The 24,507-nt window shown below is 42.1% G+C and overlaps 1 protein-coding gene across 3 annotated transcripts in view; it reads right to left on the bottom strand.

Annotated features, from left to right (window-relative positions):
* Positions 1–7: 7 nt before the first annotated feature.
* Positions 8–24,507, bottom strand: part of RREB1 (ras responsive element binding protein 1) — a 74,945-nt gene continuing 50,445 nt past the window's right edge. For 2 of the 3 annotated variants that reach the window (XM_040432089.1, XM_040432090.1), the window contains 7 exons: positions 19,165–19,309; positions 17,535–17,671; positions 12,745–12,934; positions 8,539–11,236; positions 6,054–6,218; positions 3,763–4,461; positions 8–3,290 (listed from right to left, as the gene is read on the bottom strand). In XM_040432089.1, the coding sequence (XP_040288023.1) occupies positions 2,830–3,290; positions 3,763–4,461; positions 6,054–6,218; positions 8,539–11,236; positions 12,745–12,934; positions 17,535–17,671; positions 19,165–19,309 (4,495 nt within the window). In that variant the 3' untranslated portion in view covers positions 8–2,829. The remainder of the gene's footprint in view (positions 3,291–3,762; positions 4,462–6,053; positions 6,219–8,538; positions 11,237–12,744; positions 12,935–17,534; positions 17,672–19,164; positions 19,310–24,507) is intronic. The other variant, XM_040432091.1, reaches the window with a different exon arrangement.

The following is a 24,507-nucleotide window of genomic DNA, read 5'->3' as shown; positions in this document are numbered from 1 at the left end:
ATATAAGTTAAATTTTAAATATAACATTTTATTGCTTAGATTGTTTCATACAGAACAGCATTTTATTCTGAATTTGGAAGTACTGTACAGCTGAATAAAAAGGAGGAAACAAGTACCAAAACAAAAATGATTCTCTGTTCATGTGGCATAGACCAGTCTTGTACATAATGCATAGCAGCAGTTGAAGTTCCCTTTAGAAAAAATATGAATTTTGACATTTTCACCATGGCTTCCCCTTACAATGGGATGTAGTTGCTAATGTTGTTCATACAGTTAGAGGACAGGAAGAAAATGAATAGGGATATGTGGAAATGTGACTGTGTGTAGCCCACAGGATCATCATCTATGTGACTGGGCTTTTATTGCATTCACAATCAAGTGCTTATCGTAGTGATTTCATGACCTCAACTTTAAATATATGGAGCACTTAATCTGAAACGTAGAAATGACAAAACAAATATTGTACAATATAATAAAATAAAAAAAAAATCAATCTGCAAAGCCCTGAGAGGAAATAAAGAGAAAGGAAAAAAAAGGACAAAAATTAGCTGAACATGCAATCTAAATATCTACGATTCACCCAGAGTTCAATCATGGCATATACTTCACAGTTTAATATCCAAAAGACACAATAGTTTGGGAACAACTCATATTATATTCATTAATGATATATTTGTATTTAGACAAAAGAAATATGATAAAGACCTTATCTATCAGGGTATACATACATTAAATAAAGCTTTCATTCCATTTTCATTATTGCTAACAAACGTCCCTCTGTTCTGATGGGCTGATTAGGTCGGGTACATCACTTTACAGTATAACATGTAACATCAAAAGTCTGGAGACGTACAACTTAAATGAAAATGACTAAAATTGTCCTTTAATTGATTCTGATTAATAAGAACACTTTGTAAAAAAAATAAAAAAGTAAGAAGGAATCATTGGTTGTGATTTATCATTCTCCAGAACTAGTCATGTGTCTATATATCTGCTCATCCCATATAGAAATATATTAGTTTCCAACTACTGGTTTTAGAAAGGCGTCGCTTTAGCTGCTGCTTTGTTAAATTGGTCATTCAGTTGATTGTCAGGCATTGCACAGATACTGTGACAGTGTAGTACTGAATGATCCCTCTCGGATTTGGCCCCCTATTTAGTCTCTAAGTCTAGAACAATTTATGAGTTATAATAGGAAGCATCTCCCTATGGCCAAATCAAATTTTTAAAAGTTGAAGTGACTAACTAAACGCATCAAAAAAAAAAAATCAAAACTAATTTTTAAATCAGGTAAAATGCTTAGGATCAAGGTCAAATACTGCTCCATGGAAATGTGGAGGCAATACCGCCAGCAACCACACACAATGTGCTAGTAGCCAGAACAGGACCTTAGTAATACCAGTCTCCCCGACACAGGCAACCCACGCCATGGACAAATCAGAACTCAGTAACTGATATATGTGTATGAACGGTGTAAAGGGAGGCGTATGGCCTATGATACCAAACATTATACATTTCATTTCAGGTCCTAGAGGTCACAAGAAACCGAGGGGGCAAATTGCACAGTTACAGTAGAGTACTTAATATATAATAAACAGCCCATTCAATATTTGTATCTTACGTGTGATATGCAAAATCTACACATACACGTAAATATACCCAACATGCACACTATATATATTTATATATATACACACACATACAAACACCATTCTTAAACAGGCTCATCTTCAAGCGCCATAGTACATATTCTAATCTAGCTCCTCTTCCTCGCTTTCTTTTCACCAGTAGTACAAACCTGCCTAAAAACAAAAGGTCAGAAACTTGAAGGTAAGGCATCTTATATTGGAAGACAGCACTCTTTGCTTCGTTTCACAGTCCACCTTCTGTCCTCAACCTCAACGGCAGGACACATGAAAGTCTGCATTTACCTTATTGCGCACAAGCCTCTGTTTTCAACAAGAACAGGGTTGGAATGGTGCAATGCAAAAGAACTGCCAAAGGCTAACATTTTCGGAAAAAAAAAAAAGCAAAAAGTTTATATTTATACATATTTAATAATACCAGGACTTAAAAGTTACTTGGTAATTTTTTGAAAGGCAAATATTGCCCAAACAGTTCTGCAAAATGCAGAGACTAGTAAGCTGGTGAATTCAAGCAAACAGAATTGAGACATAGGTGGGCAGATCTGTCCATTGGTGGTAATGTTTCTGCTGAATCCTCTGTGTTGTGTTCATCCGAGGTAGAACGACTACTCAATAATAACACCAGATATGTTATGTGCAGGATCAGGTTGTGACGTTCAAAACTGCTACTTTTTTTTCTGGCTTATGGCGATTGCCACACGCTTCGTGAATAAATTCATCCAGCGCTTGTAATATGCACAATAGTCCACTGCAAATTCAAAGCGCAGAAATGTTGCAAACTAGCAGAGATCAGGAGGAAAACCTTTCCTTTACCTTGTCAATTACACGTTCTTCCAGTTATTGGCTGCAGTAACATATTACTTTTTCCACAACCTGAAAAGTCCACCTCTGGAAAGACAGTGATTGATGTACACACAAAAATATTTAATGCTTCAATGGGAAAGGTCCTCTTAATATCCTCTTTTACGTACAAAACTGAATATTGAAAAAAGTGTAATACCAAAACACGTAATAAAGTAGTAAGGCACTCAATATCCATATAAAGTTTTTCTATTTAAACAAAGGTTATGGCACATGGTATGGCCTGCCATAAGCCACGGTAGAAAATTTATCAGAAAAAAATAATCAAGTGTAAGTATGATTCTGTCTTAGCGAAGCATGAAGGGCACCTCCTGTCATTGGCTCATTTAGACCCCACAACAGGCAGGGATTCCTCTGAGGTCATAAGATTCAAAGTAGATTTTTCAGGCTCCTTGTTGCTACCCTCTAGGTTTATGGGGTCAGTGGACGTATGGCTGTCTGGATCTTTAATGCTGTCTTTTGGGCTGTCTCTTACAGATGCAGTCTTATTGTTTTGAGATGATTCCTCAGCATCCACATCCACATCGGGGGACTGGCTTTTCTTGCTCCTGGTTGTAGCATGAACTGGCGTATCACATTCATTTTCAGATAGCTGATGTGTACTGCTCTGCAATGACTCAGCATCGCTTTCATCATCCCCTCTAAGCAGCCGTTCCTCTTTGTCGCTTTCCTTCCCTTGGCTTTTAGCATCTCTTAGTTTCTGGTGGATTCGCTGGTGACGAACCAGACTGTGCTTTAGAGTAAAAGTGCGTTCGCATGTCTGACATTTGTAAGGCCGCTCACCTACAAATAAAAAGATAAAAGATAAGCATTTTTACCCTGTACTGTACAGGTACACATATATAGATGTGTATACAATAGAAATAACATGGATTCTATTGATATGTTGAATGTGGGGCTGGGCGTCAGAAGAGAACAGAATCCACTATCTTGGGCAGGAACGGACTCTAAAGGCCTTAATACACATTAGACTATTGCTGGTCAAACCTGACATTTTTGGCATGACCAGCTGACAATGTAATGTGTATGGGGAACTCCTCACTTCATCCCATGGGGTTGAGAAAGATCAGGTGATCGCTTGTTATCTCAGGAGATAAGCCACTGATTCTAGTCTCTCTCCCTTGAAAATACATATACGCTCAGCCAAGTCAAGTGTGTCGGCCAACACCTACTGTGGGTATATGGACAACTATAGAACAAGAGAGACAATTTGGGTTGCATCAATACAAAACAATTTGCCCTAGGGCAAACTTACCTGTGTGAGATCTCATATGTCTTGTGAGATCCTGAAGGGACCAAAAACGTTTACTACAGACTGTGCAGATCTTCTTTCGTTTGTCTGCCTTTGTCCCCGACTTTGGGACCTTGTCATCATCACTTTTATCCAATGAATTTTCCATTTTGGCTTCCATGTTCTCTTCGTTTTCGATTTGCTTCTGATCTAATGGTTCGGCCTCCACAGTAGATTTAGAAACTTTCAAGTCGACAGGCAGCATTTCATCTTGACTTCCTTGCTCATCAGCAGGAACAAGAGTAGTATTACAAGCAGGGGTTGATAAGTCATTGCATTCATATTCAACAGGTTTCTCTTCTCCCTTGCTTACACATGAGTGTGCCCTCTTATGTCTGCCTAGAGTGGCAGCAAACTTAAAATTTTTACCGCAAACATCACATGAGTTGCTGAAAGCTTGCTCATTGGCTGACAGCTTGAACTCAATTAGCTTGCTTGCAAAATTAAGGTCCAGGCTTTTGTTGCTCACAGCATCATCCTCTAACTGCTCTTCTCCATCTTGTTTAGACTCCTCTTTGTCTACCGTCTGGTTCTCTGCCTGCTTGTTCTTGGATTCCGATTCACTGCCCGTCTGTGGAGCTTGCTCTGCTTTATCTCTTTCCCCAGAAGTCAGGTCTAGAACATCAACTTCTGAAGCCGACAAGTCTGCATCAGACTGACTGTCTATAAAGAAACATTGACAACAGTTTAGTAGATTGCCCTACATAAACTGCCTCAATTGATTAACAAGTGCAGTGGCCCAACTGAGCACAAGAGGCAGTGTTAAAAAGGTACCAATATTCATGACATCCACTAGTCGGTATATAGCCAGGGACAGGTGACGGTATAGTTTTGACAACTAGTTAGCAGGTTGCAACTAAAGATCATCTACACACAATGCTAGCTTTACTTGATCTTTGTTACATCATATCTTATAGCCCATTCACATTCAGTTTTGCCTTCACAAATCTGCCTGCTGTCATCTGTAATGCATTAGTAAAGCTAAAGGCCCCCATACTCATTATTTTCGATCGGAGACCACTGACAAATGATTTTGAGAGGAAGAAGGTGCAGGCAAGTTGTATTTTAATGGCCGATCCTTTGGTGAAAAGTTCTAGCCTGCAATACCAAGCACAGCCACTAAACAATGTACGTCACTGTGCTTGGTATGCTGTGAGGAGGCAGGAGTGCAGCTACCCCTTCAAACAGCTGATTTTCGGGGGTGGATCAAGTGGATACTGATGACCTTTCCTGAAAATAGGTCACCAATACCGTATTTCAGGAAAACCCAATTTTTTTTCACCACAACAGACTATTTTCTGATGTTAAACACTATGGGGGAATTTATCATGCCTTCACTCCAAAAAAAGTTTTGCATTATTACACCACTCACTCCATTTTTTAAACATGCGTGGAAAACTGGTTGGGGCTAGCTAGTTTAAGGACTTTCAATCCAGCTTGATCACCGATACCGTTTTAAAAAGTCGCAAAGGGACTCCAGTCGTAAAACTGGAGTAGCTTTTGTAGACAAAAGTGTTAGGTTTAAAGAAAAAACTAACTTATTAAATAACATGCGACATTTGATACAGTTGGTGAAATTTATGCCAATATAGACTCAAGCAAAGCCGATTTCAAGTATCACTCTCATGATAAATTCCCCCCTACATCTTCCACCATGCGAAACAGCAGGGCGTGTTCGGTCCAGATACCATAGGAAAGGGGTGCTGGGAAATGTGAAGTCAGCACTAACATACAAACAGCAGATTTATGAATGCACTTCTGGACCTGAATGGTATAGATGGTTTGCATAAGAAGCATGATCTACCATTTAGTATATGCATAAACGCTATGACAAAAGCTATACAAATATCTAAGTATATCTAAAATCAACAAAGTTAAGGCTCTGTTCAAACGGGCACAAGGGCATATTCTGCATGATGTGAAGTGTGCTTCCAAATGTATACCAGACACCACCATAAGCATATTTAGTTGCACTCTTCACATAGGTCGACTATGCTTGTTAATAGTTAAAGAAAAAATATATAGTGACATATACAGGTCAAAACTTACCAAAACTACACTTTTGGAATACATTTGGAAAATGAAGTCTATGGACACATCAGTGCATACTTTGGAGGCAATTTCCAACGTATATGCTGACGGTAGAGCCCAAAAGAGGCCGGCCATTTCTGTCCAGCGTGGACACTAGGAACATTCAGTTGTGACATATCTAGACACTGAGCTGTTTAGAATAAAGAATAAGCTAAATGTGCTACCTGTGCTATCATGAGATCCAACATCACTTTCTTTAGACTGGGCCATAAGACCGTTTCTTCTTAAGGAGAGGTTGGCAACTCCGTGTTTGCGTAAAAGATGGCGCTCACAGTTAGATTTAGTGGAAAAGAAGGCATCACACTGTGCACACGGGTAGGGCTTCTGACCTGAAGCAGGAAAAAAAGGTCTTTATCCCACTTGCTACACTGTACACAAATGCCACACGTAAGGTCATTATATAGAAAGAATGTATATGCAGTTTAGGAAATAGCGTAGAATGCGCTAAGAGTCAGTAAAGAGGCACACGGCATTGGAGTCAGGAGTGATGTGGGTTGAAGCAATAGAGGAGGGAGAAGGGAGGGCATAAATATCCTTTAGAACAAGAAAGCCTCTCTAGGCTGGATACAAAAGCTGCATTATGAGCACCCACTCTGCTTTAATCTGCCTCAAGTTGTTCGTTTTGCTGCTAATTAACAGCTAAATCTGCATTAGGAGATTGCACGGACCAATCCTTACTACCAGGCTGTCATGTGACCACACTATGCCTAATTACATGGATATCCGTGCCATTCCTTGTTCATCGGGGAGGAAGGAAAGCAGTGTATCAAATGACAATGTGCAGTGGTCAGCAGTTTTCTACCTCTTAATGACACATATGGAAAATGAATATGCGAGACCGCTACGCTACACCCAGATCCTGCACTAGACGGCAGATGCAACAGGCACTTATAGTTTAGGGGGTACTGCTGAATTCCTGGGAACATAAAAAAGGAGCAGTCATCTTCACTAGGGCATTGGGCTGGCCAAAAAATTATGGAATGCTTTATTCACCCCACTACTATGCTTTATTGCGGTGGGAGCACCTCAAGATGCTAGCTGCATAAAAACGGCAATATGGATTTCAGATGTTTGTTCTTATATCAAAAGAATCTACTAGTCTACACAGGTCCATCTAAATCTAACGCTCCATCACATAGGGTCAATGTGTGGATCAGATAAGTTATGAAGTACAGAGATCAAGGTATAAGTTATAGTGCTTATATAAAAGGATCTACATTATGGATAATTCGCTGTTAAAAGGGGTTTAGCGCTTTGAACAATCTGTTTCTTAGAAAAGGCTCCAGAAATTAAGCAGATCTTAAAGCTAACAACCACAGAGTCTGTAACCCTACAGTGCCACCAGAGGGGACGCGTTACACAGCCTTATTGAAATCTCTGATCTGCATGTGTAGTGCATAGACATAATGAGGGAGATTCATCAAAACTGGTGTAAAGGAAAACTAGCTTAGTTGCCCATAGCAAGCAGATTCCACCTCTCATTTTTCAGAGCTCCTTTGGAAAGTGAAAGGAGGAACCTGATCCTTTACACCAGTTTTGTAGGCTATTCTGCCAGAGTTCACTGGATACGGCATAGCTGGACACAGCCGTGCACCTCCGGAACTACATTGACGATAATGGTATCCGACGGTGATCCGGTCACTTTCCGGCATAAGTAAAAGAGTCCTGCATGCTGGACTTTATACCGGAAAGTGGTAAGATGACTGCTGGATCCCATTATAGTGAATAGGGTCTGGCGGTGCATGGCCGTGTCTGGGTATGGGGAACTCCGTCAGGCTGTTCCTCTGCCGGAAAAGCCTGCCGGGTCAGTTAAACGCAGATGTGAATGAGCCCTAAGTCCCAAACTACTTATTTAGAATACACATCTATTAGTCAGAGCTGAGAGAAACTACTAATTGTCCCAGCATTTCTGTACATTACATGGACAGTCTACTGACTCCAATGTGTATTTTGTAATGTAACATGTTCACCAGTAGTGGCTTGGTGGAGAAATCAGACTCTTGTTGCTAGGTCCCCCACTAGAGAACAACTGATCACTGGAGGTCCTAGCAGCAGGACAACCTATAATCAACTTCTTTTCAGGAGATCCCTCTAAAACAAAGGGATTGTTCAAAGTGGATATCCCCTTTAAAACTGCAAGATATACATGTATCTAGTAGTCATTACACCTGCTATTCTAATTAAAAGATTACAGGTGCAACGCGAAAAATTTTAATATCGTGCAAAAGTCCATTTATATCAGTAATGCAAATTAAAAGGAATTGCATCAATGCAGCTTAAAATTAGAATTTTAAGGTTCAGTATTCTAGGCTCAAAGTGTCACCCTCTAGTCAGCTAATTAATCCATACCCCCTGAGCAAATGGTACCTGAGATTGTGACTTTGGGGTTTCATAAGCTATAAGCCATAATCATCCAAATTATAACAAATAAAGGCTTGAAATATCTCGCTTTGCATGTAGTGAGTCTATCTCATATGTTAGTTTCACCTTTTAAGTCGCATTACTGAAATAAATGAACTTTGCACGATATTCTAATTTTTCGAGTTTCACCTGTAAGTTTTCATGTCTTTGTATTTATACCCATAATATGCAGCAAGCTTCAAGATTAGCTGTTATATGTGTCAAAAAAAGCTTGAAGCTGATCCTTACCTGTGTGAGTCAACATGTGTCTCTGTAAGGAGCTTGCCCAGGGAAAAACACGAGGACAGTAAGGACAGGTTATCTTTTGCAATGAATTGGAGTAGGAGTTTCTTTTTGTTTTTTTATCTTCACCACTATCTCTCTCATCCTCACTAGTACCATTTTTGTCTACGGTATCTTTAAGGTGTTCTGTAGACTGCAGATAAGGACTGAACTTATTAGTGTCAGTTGTGGCCAACATCTTCTCAACACTTGCAAATTCACCGCTTGATTCAAGGTCTACACCCACTGCAACCTTGGGCTTATTTTTAGTTCCCTTCTTTCTACCCCTTTTCTTTGCTCCTATAACTAAAGCAGCGGGATTGGAGAGGTCAGATGGGCTTGTCACGCTTGCAACATTGTGGGATGAATCACTGGAAAGAGGTTCCATATTCTGGATTGTCATCTTGGATTTGGAAGTGCCAGATTTCTCAGTGGTTGGTGGGCTGTTGGCAGCAATTTGAGAACTAGGTGTTTTTATATCAGTTTTCAGCAAAGTTGAAGCAGAGGATACTGAAGAAATGATCTGTGCAATGGAAGCCAGTGGTGGCAATTCTTTAGTGGCTGGAGGCTTTGGCAAGAGGGGAGGTGGTTTAGGCCTCAAAGGGCGTAGAATAGTTGCATTTCCAAGAATAGCAGGAGAAATTATTGGAACAGTCAAGTGTACAGGGTTTTTTACTGGTTTGGAATGTGTGATAGCTGAAGCTTTTTCTAGGAGCTCATTGGCACTTAGGGAGAGTTGGTATGGCTGACAACTAAACAGTTGATTGACCGGGCCACATATTTGCTCTTGAGTGTTTGGTTGAATCTGTGGGATTTCTTTTTCCTGCTTAGCATATTTAGGTATAGAGAGATCAATAGGTTCCATAGAGGAATCTGAAGAGGCAAGAGAGGTGTAGACAGGCTCCTCCTTCACTGGAAACATACATGGGTTTTTGTTCTTTTTAGAAAAGTCTAAAGGTTCATCAAGGTCCAAAGGAAAGCTGAAAGCAGGTTCAAGTTTTAGAGGAAAAGAAGAATCACTCCCATGAAGAAAGCCATTTTGTGGTTCCAGGTATGATGTGGTGGGTTTATGTTCGAGGTAAGTGCTATCCTCCAAAGGCGGAGTGTCTGATCTACTTTGCTCTGGGCTACATGGGCCACACAAGATGTGATTCTCTATTTCTTTTTCTTGAATATGCTGGTGTTGCTTGAGTATGTGGTGAATGCAGTTTCTTTTGGCAGAAAAGGCAGTGCCACACTCTTTGCATTCAAAAAGTTTATTTTTCTGAAAGTTGCTGTGGCTCCTCATGTGTATATGAAGAGCACGATAACTCTTTAATTCTTCACCGCAGCATTTACAAACTGTGTCTGGGGAACACAGAGCATCCACCATTTCAGATTTATTTGTGGATACATAGTCAATGTTCTTTTCTATATCCTTCCTGGTGACCTTAAGATGCTTCTTACGTAGGTGTCTCTCACAGTTCGCTTTAACAGTGAAAGGATACTGGCATATTTTACATACATACGGTCTTTCACCACTGTGTGTCCGCAGGTGCCGAATCAGTGCCGCTTTGTCAGCCGCAATATAATCACATATGTTACACTGGTAAGGTGATATTCCCAAATGAGTGCGTATGTGGGCCCGCAATACACCAGAGAATGTAAATACCTGATCACAGAAGCGACAAGGATAAAACACTTTTTTAGCTTGGGTTGTTTTTTTGACATTTGATCCAGAAATTATTGATTTCAAATCCCCTTCAGCTACTTCTTGTTTGATCTTTGCCTCCAGGTCTAAAGGCATGAAGGCTTCTATAATACTGTCCTGTTCAAGCTGTGTCTTTAGATCTCGCGGTTTCATTAATTCAGACTTTGGTAGTTGGGTGTTCTGAGTAGAGGAGCTACAGTTGGCTCCTGACCTGGATTGTAAATATATGGCGCCCGTTGCAGATTCCACACTGTTCTTTATCATCCTTAATGGTGGGGGAGGAAGGCTGGGGCTGATGCAGCCTGGAGATGGCTGCTGATTGAGCTGCTGAGGTGGAGGAGTAGAAGCAGCAACAACTGTACGAGGAGTCACTGGCGGCTTTGGCTTTAATGGCGGCATATGTTTAATAATGGCAGGAGACAGTTTAGACAAGGGTGGAAGACTTATCTGAGATGGTGCTGAAGTAGCCATCTTTAATATCTGCTGAATATCAGCCAACTCCCCAGAGATAGGTTTTACCACAATGCTGTTGTCCGGTTGTACTGTAAAGCCTTTCTGGAAAGGCTGCAAAGAAAGCAATTTCATATTTTCTTTTGCTGAGGGTAGAACTGAGAATGGACCACCCACAGGAGGTGCTTCTAAAGGAGACAATTTCAGCATGGCTGTGTTACTACCAAGCTCGTGAGGTAGGTTGCTCTTCATAGCTTCTATGTGTATGGCCTGGAAACAGTCTGATGAATTATCCTCCTGACTGACAGGCTTGATGTCTTTGGTGTACTGCAGGCCCAAGGCTGCCATAAAAGCTTTCTGCTCTAGCTCCTGCCCAGTTTTGCGCAGACTATTAACCTGACCCTCCTTATGGGTTTCCAAGTGCAGTTTTAGAGCCGATGGCATCGGGAATGCTTTGTTGCAGATTTCACATATGAAACTGTGCAATTCACTGATGCATCTTCGTAAATTGGTTTCACACCAGACCTAAACCCGTAAACGGGAGTGAGAGAACATATAAATACACAAATCAGTATGGCATTAGAACGCAGACTCTTCAAAATCTAGACTACCCAATCGTAATTTGTGACTATAACCACAAATGGTCTGGGTGAGGGGGAAAAAAAAATCTAACCAAAAAGGACAGATTAACCACAATCATATTTGTAACTGTATGATTAGTCTTAATGAAAGGTGATCTATTGAGAAGTCATAGCATCTTCATATACATGAACCTTGTCCTATGCTGGATGTGGATGGGTTAACATCTATCTGGGTCTAAGGGCAGACCACTATTTTTTTTTCTCCACATGCCATTTAAAGCCTTGTGAACTGGGGATTAGAATGATAAGCCCTTTACTGCTATAGAAACCCAAAGAGCATTGCATGTCTCACTGTGATACTCTACATCCAGCCTATTGCACAAAACAAACAGCTGACCATCTTCCTTTTGTACGTCTTTCTTAAACAGCAGCTTAGTGCAAGATGCCCTGAAAGACTGCCCCGCCATACCCCCGTCGTCCAAGAGCTTAGGTTCTGTTCTAGCAATTAGCAGTAATTACTTGGGAATATAATTGATTTGGACCAAAGAAATCTGGATATATGGAATATTTACACCCACATGTGTTTTATTTAGAAAAACAAAAAACGGATCTTAGCAAACCACAAGACGTGGAATATGGTCAAAAACTAATAAAACACTCATAAAAAAAGGAAAAAAAGTATATTTTGAGTGGTAACTGCACAATACGATATTACAGTGAAAAGCATTCCATATTTGAAACTGGCAGTTGCTGAATATTACCAAGACAGCAAAGTGCTTTCTAATTTATGAATTGCCATGGCCAGGGTAATTCTATAAAAGGGCTAGGACAGTGAACTGAATCTCTGGCCTGGATGACGAACGGTCTAGCTACATCCCTGGCTTCATATTTCAATGTCCAGGATCAATCTTTGTAGTGCTTCCCTTGCCATTTATGAGACACATACAGTAAACTCTCCAATCATAAAGGGGTTTTCTGGGAGTACAATATTGAGTGACCTATCCTCAGGATAAGTTATCGATATCCGATAAAAGGGGTCCGACACCCAGCACCCCCACTAATCAGCTGTTTGAAGAGGCCGAAGCGCTCTGGTGAGTACTGCGGCCTCTTCCTAGGCCAATCACGTTCATCTGCCATATGGTCTACGTGCAGCTCAGGCCCATTCACATAAATAGGCCTGGCCTGCGATGCCAAACAAAGCCTCTATACAATGTACAGCACTATGCGGTGAGGGGGGGCTGCGGCGCTCACTGGAGGGTCGCAGCTTCTTCAAACAGCTGATCAGTGGGGGTGCCGGCAGTCAGACCCCCAACAAAATGATAGTGATGACTTAGTCTGAGGATAGGTCATCAATAGTGCACTCCTGGAAAACCCCTTTAAAGACTTTTCTTATTTAACCAGTAACAACATATGATTATATAGTGCTTCTAACTATAGGGAAATATTCTGTACCTGAGAAATGATAGGGAACTTATTGCAGGAAAAGTCAGTAAAGCCCAAGTCATTAAATCCAGCTGGGATGGAAGCGTTGTTTTGAATGAATGGCTTTCCAGACGGGTCTCTGGGGAGCAGCTTGTGGATTGCAGCATTGTGTCTTAGCAGACCACGGTGGGTGCGAAATGAAATGCAGCAAATGTCACACCTAGGGAGATAAGAAAAAAAGCTTATTCATACACAGATCTGCACATGACGGAATTACACTCGACTGGTTCTTGAGTCCTGTCCTTTAGGCCTCATGCACACAACCGTATTTTTCATTGTGTGCTACCCGTATTTCATTGCAGCTAGCACAGGGACCATTCAGTTCTATGGAACCATGCACACATCTGTATTTTTTGTTACAAAAATTACAGAACATATCCTATTTTGGTCCAAGAGTAGTCCTTTCTACTGGGAGTGAGAAAAAAACAAAATGTAGACGGAAGGTAACTGTATTTTGCACATCTGAGATATATTATATATACATATATACACATACACACTTTTTGAAGTAGTGAAATTCACGTGCACAACCTAGGTTACTTGTCATGTATATATAAAAAGGCATAGATAAAAGGCGAAGTGGTTTAAATACCATAAAATACCCATCAGCATCCGTAGGTTTTAAAATACCCCAGCCAGCTTAGAAGTGTAGAAAACAGAAAGGACTTTATCACCATGACTGGTACTTCTAATTTTGCATTAACTCTTCTCTGTCATCACTTGTCCCACCCCCCTTGTCCAAGAGCAGCGTAATTGTTGGCGTTCCCCTTCTCACAAGGGTGCCACAAAAGGAAAACAAATCCCTGCCATACCTAGGGGGTTGTAATAAAAACCTCTCAGGCCAGCACTCAACACCTGTTGATGTGTCTTCAGACTCAGAAAGGCCAGCATGAAAAGATATCAGCCGGCGTTGTCCCTACCATAGAGATGCTTAGCTGGGAGGCCTTGCCTTTAAGCTGCTCTTCAAGGACAAGGCAGGTCATTGCAAATCCACTCTGTGCCCTACAGGCAGCCAGGTCTTCAGCATCTTAGACTGGCACAGGATCGCCTGTCTCATACACGCCATTCTTCTTTCACAGCAGATCAGGTCATATATTTATTATATCAGTAACATCTATACACTCGGCTAATAAAAATGCCAAACTAGATGATAAAATGCCACACACTACTTAATAGTTAGTTTTTTTTGCTTCCAGACATTCTGTAGAAATATAGAATTCAAGCAAATTTTACAATTAATTATTTGTCGTAAGAAGATAAGAAACATTTCTTTTTAGCCACCCTTGGTTTATGGCATGAAACACACTGGGGAAGATTTATTAACACTGGTGTAAAGTAGAACCGGCTTTGTTGCCCATAGCAACCAATCAGATTCCACCTTTCATTTTCCAAAGGAGCTCTGAAAAATAAAAGGTGGAATCTGAATGGTTGCTATGGGCAACTAAGGCAGTTTTCCTTTACACCTTTCGATAAATCGGTCCTCAGCTGTTGCTAAACTACAATTTTTATTATGACCTGGGAGCCACAGGCTGCCATGGTTTGCTGGGACTTGTAGCATTGCAGCAGGAGAGCCATAGATTGGGGAACACTGCCCTACAGGATGCCAAGAGCTCCAGGGTCCCAATGCAAACCTTTAGAAGGGCAGTGCCCGCTGTGTGCCATTTATAATATTAGTGTATTCTTATAAGGCAGTGGGATTTTTGAGCCTCCTTAGGCTCCAGGGTCCATGTGTGACTGCCAACTCTGTACCAAGGGTTTGTAATACTGCTCTTAAAGGGACATTATACATGCAATCCTATCTGTGGGCATCCTGGCACCACACAGGTGGAGCTGAGCACATTGACATATCGTTTTGTGCATAGAGATTTAGTATAACTTATTAATTCATTTAAATCCCTTCTATGCTTAAGAATCCTAATTTCTCCTGAAATGTTAAAAGCCATTCTCTTAAAAATGAGCTTCTGATTTGTGAAGCAGCAGAGAAAAATGTACAACATGGCTTCACCAATGTATATATATCAAAAGCTAAATAGGACGCCTCCAATTGCATTCCCTATACTACGTATCAGCATAAACCAGTTGCCTACTAAACTCATACACACACACACACACGCTTCCATCTGGAGCGGAGAATACCTTGCAGCGCCTGCCCTGATTTTGCCTTTCTGGCCTTGCACATCTTGGCTGCATGCCAGGGCACATTACTTCTCAGCATGGGCAGATGCCTGTAACATACATGACTGTTTTGCCCAGGTCTGGGTACAACACGTCGCGGGCACTGGAGTGAAGAGTCAGATAGTAGCGCAATGCGTATGCAGCACTGTCCGCTGGGAGTCAAACATCGGTGTTCTGTTGTGGATTTGCTCCGCAATTAATGAGCTAATTACTGCATAGACATCCAGTCCCTAGGCTCCTCACTTTAGTACCTCTTTTGTATGGCAATGCTAAGGCTCCAAAGACTGAGGTGTTATTTCATTAATAACCTGTTCACCGCGAGGCGCGCAGGAAATAGAAATCTCAAGGCGTGGTGGAAAAGCTATGGAGGACGCTAGCAACGCATAGACAACTTGACTATTCAGTTCCAGTCTCAACCGTGTATCCTACCATTTCCCCCCCCGCCTCACATACTGAAATGGGAGACATCTCCCCTGTCTCTGTGAACTGACATCAAACAGCTGCACTGGCTTCAGCTGCTAGCAGCAACGCTCTCACACGGCTGGCTCTCTGAGCTTGCAATGGAGGCTGAAAGGCAGGACACAAGGCTCTAAATACCCTCTCCACATGCTTTCATATCCTGGCTACATTTTACCTCAGCACTCCATCAGCATCCTGTCAGGCTAGCAACACCTCCCCCCCTCCAAAAAAAATAAAAAATGCATTCTAGTAGGCGCAAAAAAGTGAGGGAAAAAAAATAAACGTGCTCATCCACGTGTCCATCATCTATATATGTGCTTCTTGGTGGCCTTCAAACAATAGTCCACACGAGGTATGAAGTACTGTAGCTTCATGTGAAAGACTCTTCTGTCATTTTCCAGTGTAAAATTACACATGAACGCAGCAGTCATCCAAACATGCATACACACACACACACACCTCCCTCTACACCAAGGTCTGAAACCATATCATTAGGGCTTCCTATTTTAAGGCTGCTGGTTATAGAATGGGCAGCTTGCCACCCGCATTCCATACACAGCGTAGCCGTTTTGGTCTGACCCAGGCATACGGATCACACAAGGCTCCAAGTACAGGCCACAGATCCTAAGCGAGCACAGACACACACTGGAATTTCTGAACCATCTAAAATCTGAGGAGGTCCGACTGTAGGACTCCTGCTCTGTAGAGAAAATTACAAACTGGATCATATAACATTAAACCATCATGTCATGTCTTACATTGTGTGTCTGGCAGGAACATGAATCCAAGATGAGTGACCTATGCTATTATCAAGTTACAATTACGGTCTTTATGGTCACACAAATAGGATGGCTCTAAAGGTGCATAATAAATCATAGTCACTGAAGGCATAGTACATGGGAGAATAGAAACAGCATGTAAATGGCGAGGGTTGACCCCAGAAAATAAGTGCAGAGTAATCTACAATTCTAAACTCATCTTCCACTGTGCCTCAAATACCAAAAAGATAGCCAGTAGGCATAATATATATAAATGCCAGATAATGATGACCTTCACAGGAAGACTAACTTCACAGGGGCACCCACCAGAGTAGATGTTTCTGAGGAAGGTGGACTGATCCCTTTGGGTTTCTTCTTGTATAAGCACATATCCAAGGCGTTGTCAGAGTCCCAACTACTGTTAGGAGTGTGCCCCGGCTGGCAGCACGTTTCCCTTACTCAAACCTCGCGCTCCGTGCAGAGGGCATAGTGATGTCACCAAAGCTACGGAAACTAAAGAGGATCAACAAGTAATCCAACGTGTTTCAGAAAATATACTTATTTCTTTCATCATGCTTTCCTTCTATAAGTTTGGTGACATCACTATGTGTTCTGCATGGAGAGCGAGCTTTGTAGTGTTTGGGACTATGCTGTGGATATCCGCCGATGCTGTGCATATATGCTTATACGGGAAGAAACACCACAGGATCAGTCTACCTTTCTCAGAGTCATCTACTACTGGTAGGTGCCCTGTGGTTTGGTAGTTCTGAAGTTCTCTTGTGAAGTCTTTGGTGTACCTGCGGGTATCATTGCACGCAGTAGGATAAGATTAAATGGTCTGGTAGATTTGTTATATTTGTATTAAACAGGTTGCGCTGCCGCTATATATTTTATTATCTGGCAGTACTATTCAGCCAATAGCTGGTACCGGCTTGCGTGTTGCTGCACCATTTAGATTTGAAGTAAGTGACTGCAACTGTGATTTACTATCTTCATATAGATAAATGGATGTATGGTCAAGTGTGTAGGCTGTATTACACTGCCAGATGTTCGGGCAGTGCAACCGCCAATGGATGATAACAAATCCATTGATACTTGTTTGCATCGGTCTGATTACACAGGCTGAAACTGAATGTGGGAGGAAAGATTGCCACCTCAGCAGCCATTCCTCCCTCATTCTGTTCTGTTGATTATCGGCAGCACATCCTGGATTACAAAGGGAGATGTGCTGCCCATAATCCTGATAAAATATGCCAATCAGCTGAGAAACGAGCAATTGCTGTTTTATCGGCCATTTTCTAAACTGAATGGCGCAATACTTGAAATAGCACCCTAGAGTAGGGACAAGGCACTTGAAAGCATCCTTACTTTAGAGAGGCTTCTGGATGAGTCTCCATGTGAGTATCCAGACTAGACTTGCAAGGAAATTCTTTAAAGCACAAAGTGCAGGGAATAACATCTTCAGTCTTTTTCACTTGCTCAACTTGCTGAATTTCTTCAACCACCTATGGAAATGCAAAAAAATTAGGAAAGAAGAGGGCTAACCTAAAAAATGAACCCTAGGTTATTATTTAAAAGTACCTTGCACTGGAAATACTCCAAACATGGGGGGAGGAGAACATTTGAAGTCAGTTTTGAAGTCTGTGTTGGAGTATGTTGCTCCAAATGTATCAAATGTTGCACCTTGTTTGTTAAATTTGGCTCATCTTTAAACCGGTCTAAAAAAGCTACTCCAGTTATCCACACCACCCTCCTACTGGAGTAACTTTGTGCCTTTTTTTGCAACTTTTTAAAAATTCCCAGGGCTAAATCTGGAGTGAAACTTAACGCAAGGCCGGATCCGGAATTAATGCCCATTAAAAGGCATTAATCCGGATCCGGCCTTAAGCTAAACATCGTTTCGGCGCATTACCGGATCCGACGTTTAGCTTTTTCTGAATGGTTACCATGGATGAAAGGACACTAAAGTCCTGTTTGCCATGGTAAAGTGTAGTGGGGAGCAGTATACTTACCGTCCGTGCGGCTCCCGGGGCGCTTCAGAGTGACGTCAGGGCGCCCCACGCGCATGGATGACGTGATCGCATGGATCACGTTATCCATGCGCATGGGGCGCCCTGACGTCATTCTGGAGCGCCCCGGAAGCCGCACGGACGGTAAGTATACTGCTCCCCCGCTCCCCACTACTACGGCAACCAGGACTTTAATAGCGTCCTGGCTGCCATAGTAACACTGAACGCATTTTGAAGACGGATCCGTCTTCAAATGCTTTCAGTTCACTTGCGGTGTTACAGATCCAGCGGGCACTTCCGGCAAATGGAGTACACAACGGATCCGGACAACGCAAGTGTGAAAGAGGCCTAACCAGGCCTACTTTTCAAAACTGGAGTGAGTAGTGTAAATATGGAAAAAGCAGCAATACTTTTTTGAACAAGTGACCCCCAAAACGTTGCAAAAGCACTTTTTTGGGACTTTTTGAAGACATAACTCTGGAGTGCAGGGCATGATAAATTCCCCCTATAGTGTCCATGGGGCCTAAACTATCTGAGTAACCAAACTGAATGTATAAACTAGCCCAGTTTGAAGAGACCTCTTCCTAGGCCAGGGACATCACACTCATTGGTCACATGGTCTATGTGTCCCTCAGTGAATGGGCCTGGGCTGCAATGCCAAGCACAACTGCTACTGTGATATCTCCTGAAGTCCCACAGAAAGAAACCTGGAGAAGCAGCGCGCATGCTCGACCTGCGCTCCATCAGTACAGGGGAACAGGACCCTTTTTCTTGGGATTGGTGGTGATCCAGTGGATAGAGGATAACTTTAAACATAACCCTATAACGGGATCACTGTAGTCCTCTATATCACATTGTGTTACATCTCAGTGATACAGTTCTGATTTAAGACTTTAGGCACAAAGTGGGACAACCTACTGCAGGATGCAGCTAAACCACCATCTGTAAAATAAACGGATCTAGATCTAGATGTACAAAGACTCCGTTACCTTCTTTGCTGGAGGAGCCTCTTCCTTCTCAGTTTTCTCTTCAGGGCTAGATTTTCTTTTAGATGACAACCTCCTTCGTTTTTCTGGGGAAGGGGGACTTGTTGTTACTGCAGCATTTGGATCCTTTTCATGAATTTTCATGTGTCTAAAGCATTATGGAAAATAAAGTTGTTCAGTAGTCAGAACCTGGTTTCTCTCAGTCTCAAGTCTATGATTCGATGCTCTGTGCTAAATCGCAATTCTGTAATCTGCTGCCATATTAGAAAATGCCAGTGCAGTAGTACCAGAGAGGGAATGCTGATCATTGCAGATATCTTACAATGTGGACAAGTGAAAAATATCACAAAACATCAAGACAAATTCATCCATCAAGGACTAGCTTTCCTACTTTACCCATTACCGTTAACTTCATATAGAACTCTACTCGTAATTAAGAGGATTGCTGGACTGACCGATGAGACACTGTTAAATATAATTGGCCAACCAAGGGCTGTTGTCAATTTATCCTAGCGAGCTGCAACAACCCCTTTAAAAAATACTACTTCCAGATTGCAAGTAGTATATTCCAGTCTTAACACATACTGTATGGGGAGTTTTATTAAAGGGGTTGTCCCATTAAGACAACTTACCCTCTATTGACAGGATAGGGGATTAGTGTCTCATTGGCAGTGGTCCGACCGCTGGTGCACCCACTGATCAGGAGAACAGGGGCCCATGCTCCCCGTTTGAATGGAGCGACAAACACGTATGCATGTCTGCTGCTCCATTCAACTCTATGGGACCCATAGAGCTGAATGGAGCAGAAACATGCATGTGTGACCGCTGATCCATTCAAATAGGGAAGCACGTTCTCGTGATCAATGGGGGCACCAGCTGTCAAACCACCGTCAATGAGACACTTATCCCCTATCCCTTTAAAACTCTAATTTCGTAAGCCACAGAAGTGCCCTAGAGTACAACATGGCAAATGAATCAGGAGGCAAACACCTCTTAATATATTTAGCGCATCTTGGGCTGTCTGTAAGTCAGAGATTAAAATCTAGGCCTGATATTTTTTGCACAAATAAACATGTGCCATAATTTACGAAAAGTGGCTCAAGTAACTTGATAAATCCCCCCCCCCATAGTTTATGAGATAGACTATATAAACCAATATTGAACATTCACAAGAAACTGCATAGGGACAGCTTGTATTAAGTAGTGCAATACACAAACCAATTCTATTTGTAACAAGAGAAAATAGTTAAATCATAGACTAATTTCATCCCCAAAAAAGAAATCCCAAACAAGTTTCCAGAGATTGAAGAAAGGAAGTCTGCAGGCAGTGTGCCTGGTGAACAGAAAGCAGACATTGCAAGTCAGTTATCTCCCAAGTCTCCTTATTTGGCATTGGTCTGGTGCTCAGCTCTGCGCTCGCCAAATCCCAGGCGTCCGACACATGACACCGTCATGAGGATGAAGGCAACTAGGCCAAAATGCTCAGGGTAAAAGTGCAGCCATACTGTATTGGTCAGCTTACTGGACAAAGAAACAAGGAAGCTGTGTATCATAAAGAGCATATATACTAAGACTGGTACATCCGCTGTCAGGGTGAGCCATCAGAGCAGAAGGTACTAGATCACTCAGTGAGTGAATGCCCACTCATGGCTCAACTTGGTTTTATACCAACACGTTTCAGTCCAAAAACAGTGGAGAAAATCTTTGAAAGGGGTTTTCTGGGATTGTAATATTATTGATGACCCATCTTCAGGATAGCCTAAAACAAAAGGGGACGGCAGCATGGATATCACTCTGTACCAGGATAAAGGCTAAGATGTAGCATTCTGTAAGGTTTGTCCAATAAAAGGAATACACTTGAGATGCTGCAGTCACCTTTTGTTTTAGGCTATTCGGTGGACCGCTGAGGATTTGTGGTTCGGCTGGTGCATTCCGGTGGGGTCGTGGAGGTCTGAGTGTGCTGCTCTACAATACTGTTTGTACCATCTTCAGGATGGGTCATCAATATCTGACTGGTGGGGGTGCAACTCCAGGCACCCCTGTGCTGCGGCCCCTTCCTAGGCCAGTGACATCACGTCCATTGGTCACTTGGCCTAGGTGCCACTCAGTCCCATTCAAGTGAATGAGCCTGGGCTGCAATTCCAAGCGCAGCGTTGCGATTGGTGGGCTGCGAAGAGGTTGTGACACCCACCAAAGCACCGCAGCCACTGCAAACATCTGCTCAGCGGAGGTGCCAGGAGTTGGACCTCTACAGATCAGATTTTGATGACCTATCCTGAGGGTAGAAGATCAATATCAAAATCCCAGACAACCCTTTTAAGGCTTGGTCTACACAACTACATTTTTTGCGCGACAATTTTTATAATGATAGTCTATGGTGTCGCACTGCGACTGCAACTCGAGAGTTGCAAAAAATCCATTCGAGATGGATTTTTCTGCGACTGTCGCGTTGCAGTCGCGGCACCATAGACTGTCATTATAAAAATTGTTGTGCGACAAATGTTGCAGTGTAGTTGTGCCCTATCTGTCGCGCGACTTATTGTCGTGTAGACCTAGCCTAATATAGGAAATAAAACTAAGACTTACACAAATGAGTCCATATAGGATTTTACAGGGGCTTTTTGTTTCTTGTAATATGGAACTGCATATTTTTCTGGCTTCGGAGGAGAGTGAAGACTTTTTAGAGATTTATCAGAAAGGAATGGAGATGATTACAACACTGAATGCCCAGTAGATGCCAAAGTCATGAACAGCTGCTTGTACTAAAAAAAAAATCTAAGGGGATCTAAGGGGAAGGTAAGGGGGTAAACATTAACCATATTTCTCTCACAATACAAGCACAAACCTTGTGTGTATTTCTATGCGCTTCTAACTTTGTGGTGTCATCACTGTACACTCCGTAGAATGTGTAGTCAGGGAGGAGAAGAAACGGTGGCGGTAAGTTTTCTGTGATTTTAGGAATCTGAAATTGGACTAAAAACTGCGAGTTCAGTCATGAAGCTCCCTTGGGCTAACACAGGATTGCAAAACTCTTCTTCTAAGAGATCCACCTCAGACAGGCCCTAGTGTCAGGCATCTAGAAGATTTCACTAAGCAGCAGAAACGGTACAGCGCAATGTACAGGGAGGGGCGGCCAAATAACAGGGCGGAATCATCCTCCTACGTCCTGCAACCAAGTATCAAGAAGGTCTGTATAAAGTGCACCTAGCAATAATAATGTGGGCCAGACAACCTGTTCAACATGCAAATCGCTCATCACTGGCCCCTCAGTGCCGCTGACAATGACATATGTAGTGCCTTTTTGTTTTTAAGCCTAAAGCCAGAAAAACTGGCCATTTAGGTGTCTGGTTGAACAATCAGCCTGCAATCAGTCCACCCACTTATCTGATTTCAAGCCAAGAGAAAAAGTAAGTAAAACAATATGAGCAGTTAAAAAAAAAAAAAAAAAAAAAACTTGACAGAACAGCACAAAATATTTTTTTTTATTTTTTTCAAAGCTGTGCGTCTAGAAAAGGTAAGGAAGCACACATCTGTACATCACACCGGGAGCTCCTGGCTGAATTAGTCCACCTTAAAGAGGATGGCTATTTTTTATTCAATTTTTTTTTAAAAATTGTACCCTCATCCTGCCAGACTTGTGAAGGGAAATACACTTAACTGCTCGGCTCCAGCTCCTTGGCTCTTTTTGTGGTATTGCAGCCCCTATCCTGTAGATTTTCTGCATGGACCGGGGGGGGGGGGGGGGGGGGGAGGGGGGTCACATGCACCACTGCAGCCAATGACTGGCCTCAGAAGTGAGGTATCCCTAAGTAGCATGTGACGTGCCGCTTGGGGACTCGTCACCGTTCTGGCAAGTCAGATGTGGACAACCTCATTAAAATCAATGAAACATGATCTGATTGGTTGTTGCGGATCATATTCAGCTACTGAGGGTTGTCACTACATATAAACCGATTTGGTCCAACCTCAAATTTCTTCTCGTTGGTCATTACAAATGTTATGTAGCTAAAAAAAATATATATATATAGGTTTGTGGCCATCTTGGCTTATCATTTGAGGACTGGCTTGTCTAATGGTTGGCGATTAGTCCCAAGTCTAAGAAGGACGGGACAAGGAGAGCTATTGGGCCACGTGCACCTAGGATGATGCTCACATCAACAGGCCAGAGAACGCTTCTGCTGAGGAGGCAGTGAGGGGGAGTGAAATCGGATACTGCGATGTTTGCTAGTCCCGGCCTGTTCAGTAGAACAGGTCAGACAAGTTTTCACTCTTTTTTTTTCCTGTTTGTTGTGTGAGCTGAGGTGAAGTCCCAGGGAGTACCTTACAATTGTGAAGAGATGCATGACAACCTGGATGATGCGAACATTACTGCTGATCCCAGCTAAGCCCCAGGTTCACTTTCTATTTTGTTAACACCTTGGCTGCTGGTACCTGTCAATATTTCAGTGTGAAGGAACTATTCAGCTACAGTTAGAACGCATCAACTACATACTCCATGGGTCAACATTTCCCATTGGGTACAATGTATTCAACCAAAGCTCATCATGTCCATGTACCTAGAAAAGTTGGTTGTGTCACACTGCCAGCTTCTATGTTGATCATATCGACTATAAAGAATATTACAAATTTTAATTTGAAAGAATTTTTTTCCCCATTATTTTACATTTCAATGCCAAGTGTTCCTGCTCACAGAAGAACAGCAAGTAACCCATCATGGCTGCAAGTCTCAGTGATGTTTTTGCCAATAGGCACGCAACGCTTTAGGCAATGCTCCATTATGTGACTCATGCACCATCAATAGTTGTCAGTTGACAGCTATTATTCCTGATCAGTCTGTACACATGCACACTCAGCTCAGACAAGCATGCGTTTTTAAAAGGGGGGGGGGGGGGGGGGGAATTAAGCTAACATAAGCACTTCTGATGGTGGCTTATCTCCTTTGAAAACAAAAGGAACAGGTGTAGAAATTCAACATGACCAATCCTTCTGTCTACCTGTCAGGGGAAAATCAGGACACCCCCAGCTGATAATTTCGCTGCGACCATCTAACAGTCCATAGCCTGCCATGTATGGGCACCTTTGATATAAACTACACTTAAAAGATTTCAAGACATTTACCAAACTTAAGCAGGGAAAAAAAAAAAATAATGTAAAAAAAATAAAAAATGTCGATTAAAATATAGGAGAAAAGTGCAATCGCTACAGGTAGCAGAAATAACGTTCACTACCCTAAAATAATCCAATTCAAAAACATATGCTTGTGTGGACCAAACAGGGGTCAGAAAATAAATGACTCCCAATTTGTGCCAACCAACTACCGTACACAAAAAAAAAACTAAAGAAAAT

This window comes from Bufo bufo, chromosome 5 (assembly GCF_905171765.1).
Source record: "Bufo bufo chromosome 5, aBufBuf1.1, whole genome shotgun sequence".
Lineage (NCBI taxonomy): Eukaryota > Metazoa > Chordata > Amphibia > Anura > Bufonidae > Bufo > Bufo bufo.
This window is presented reverse-complemented; position numbering and strand designations above follow the sequence as displayed.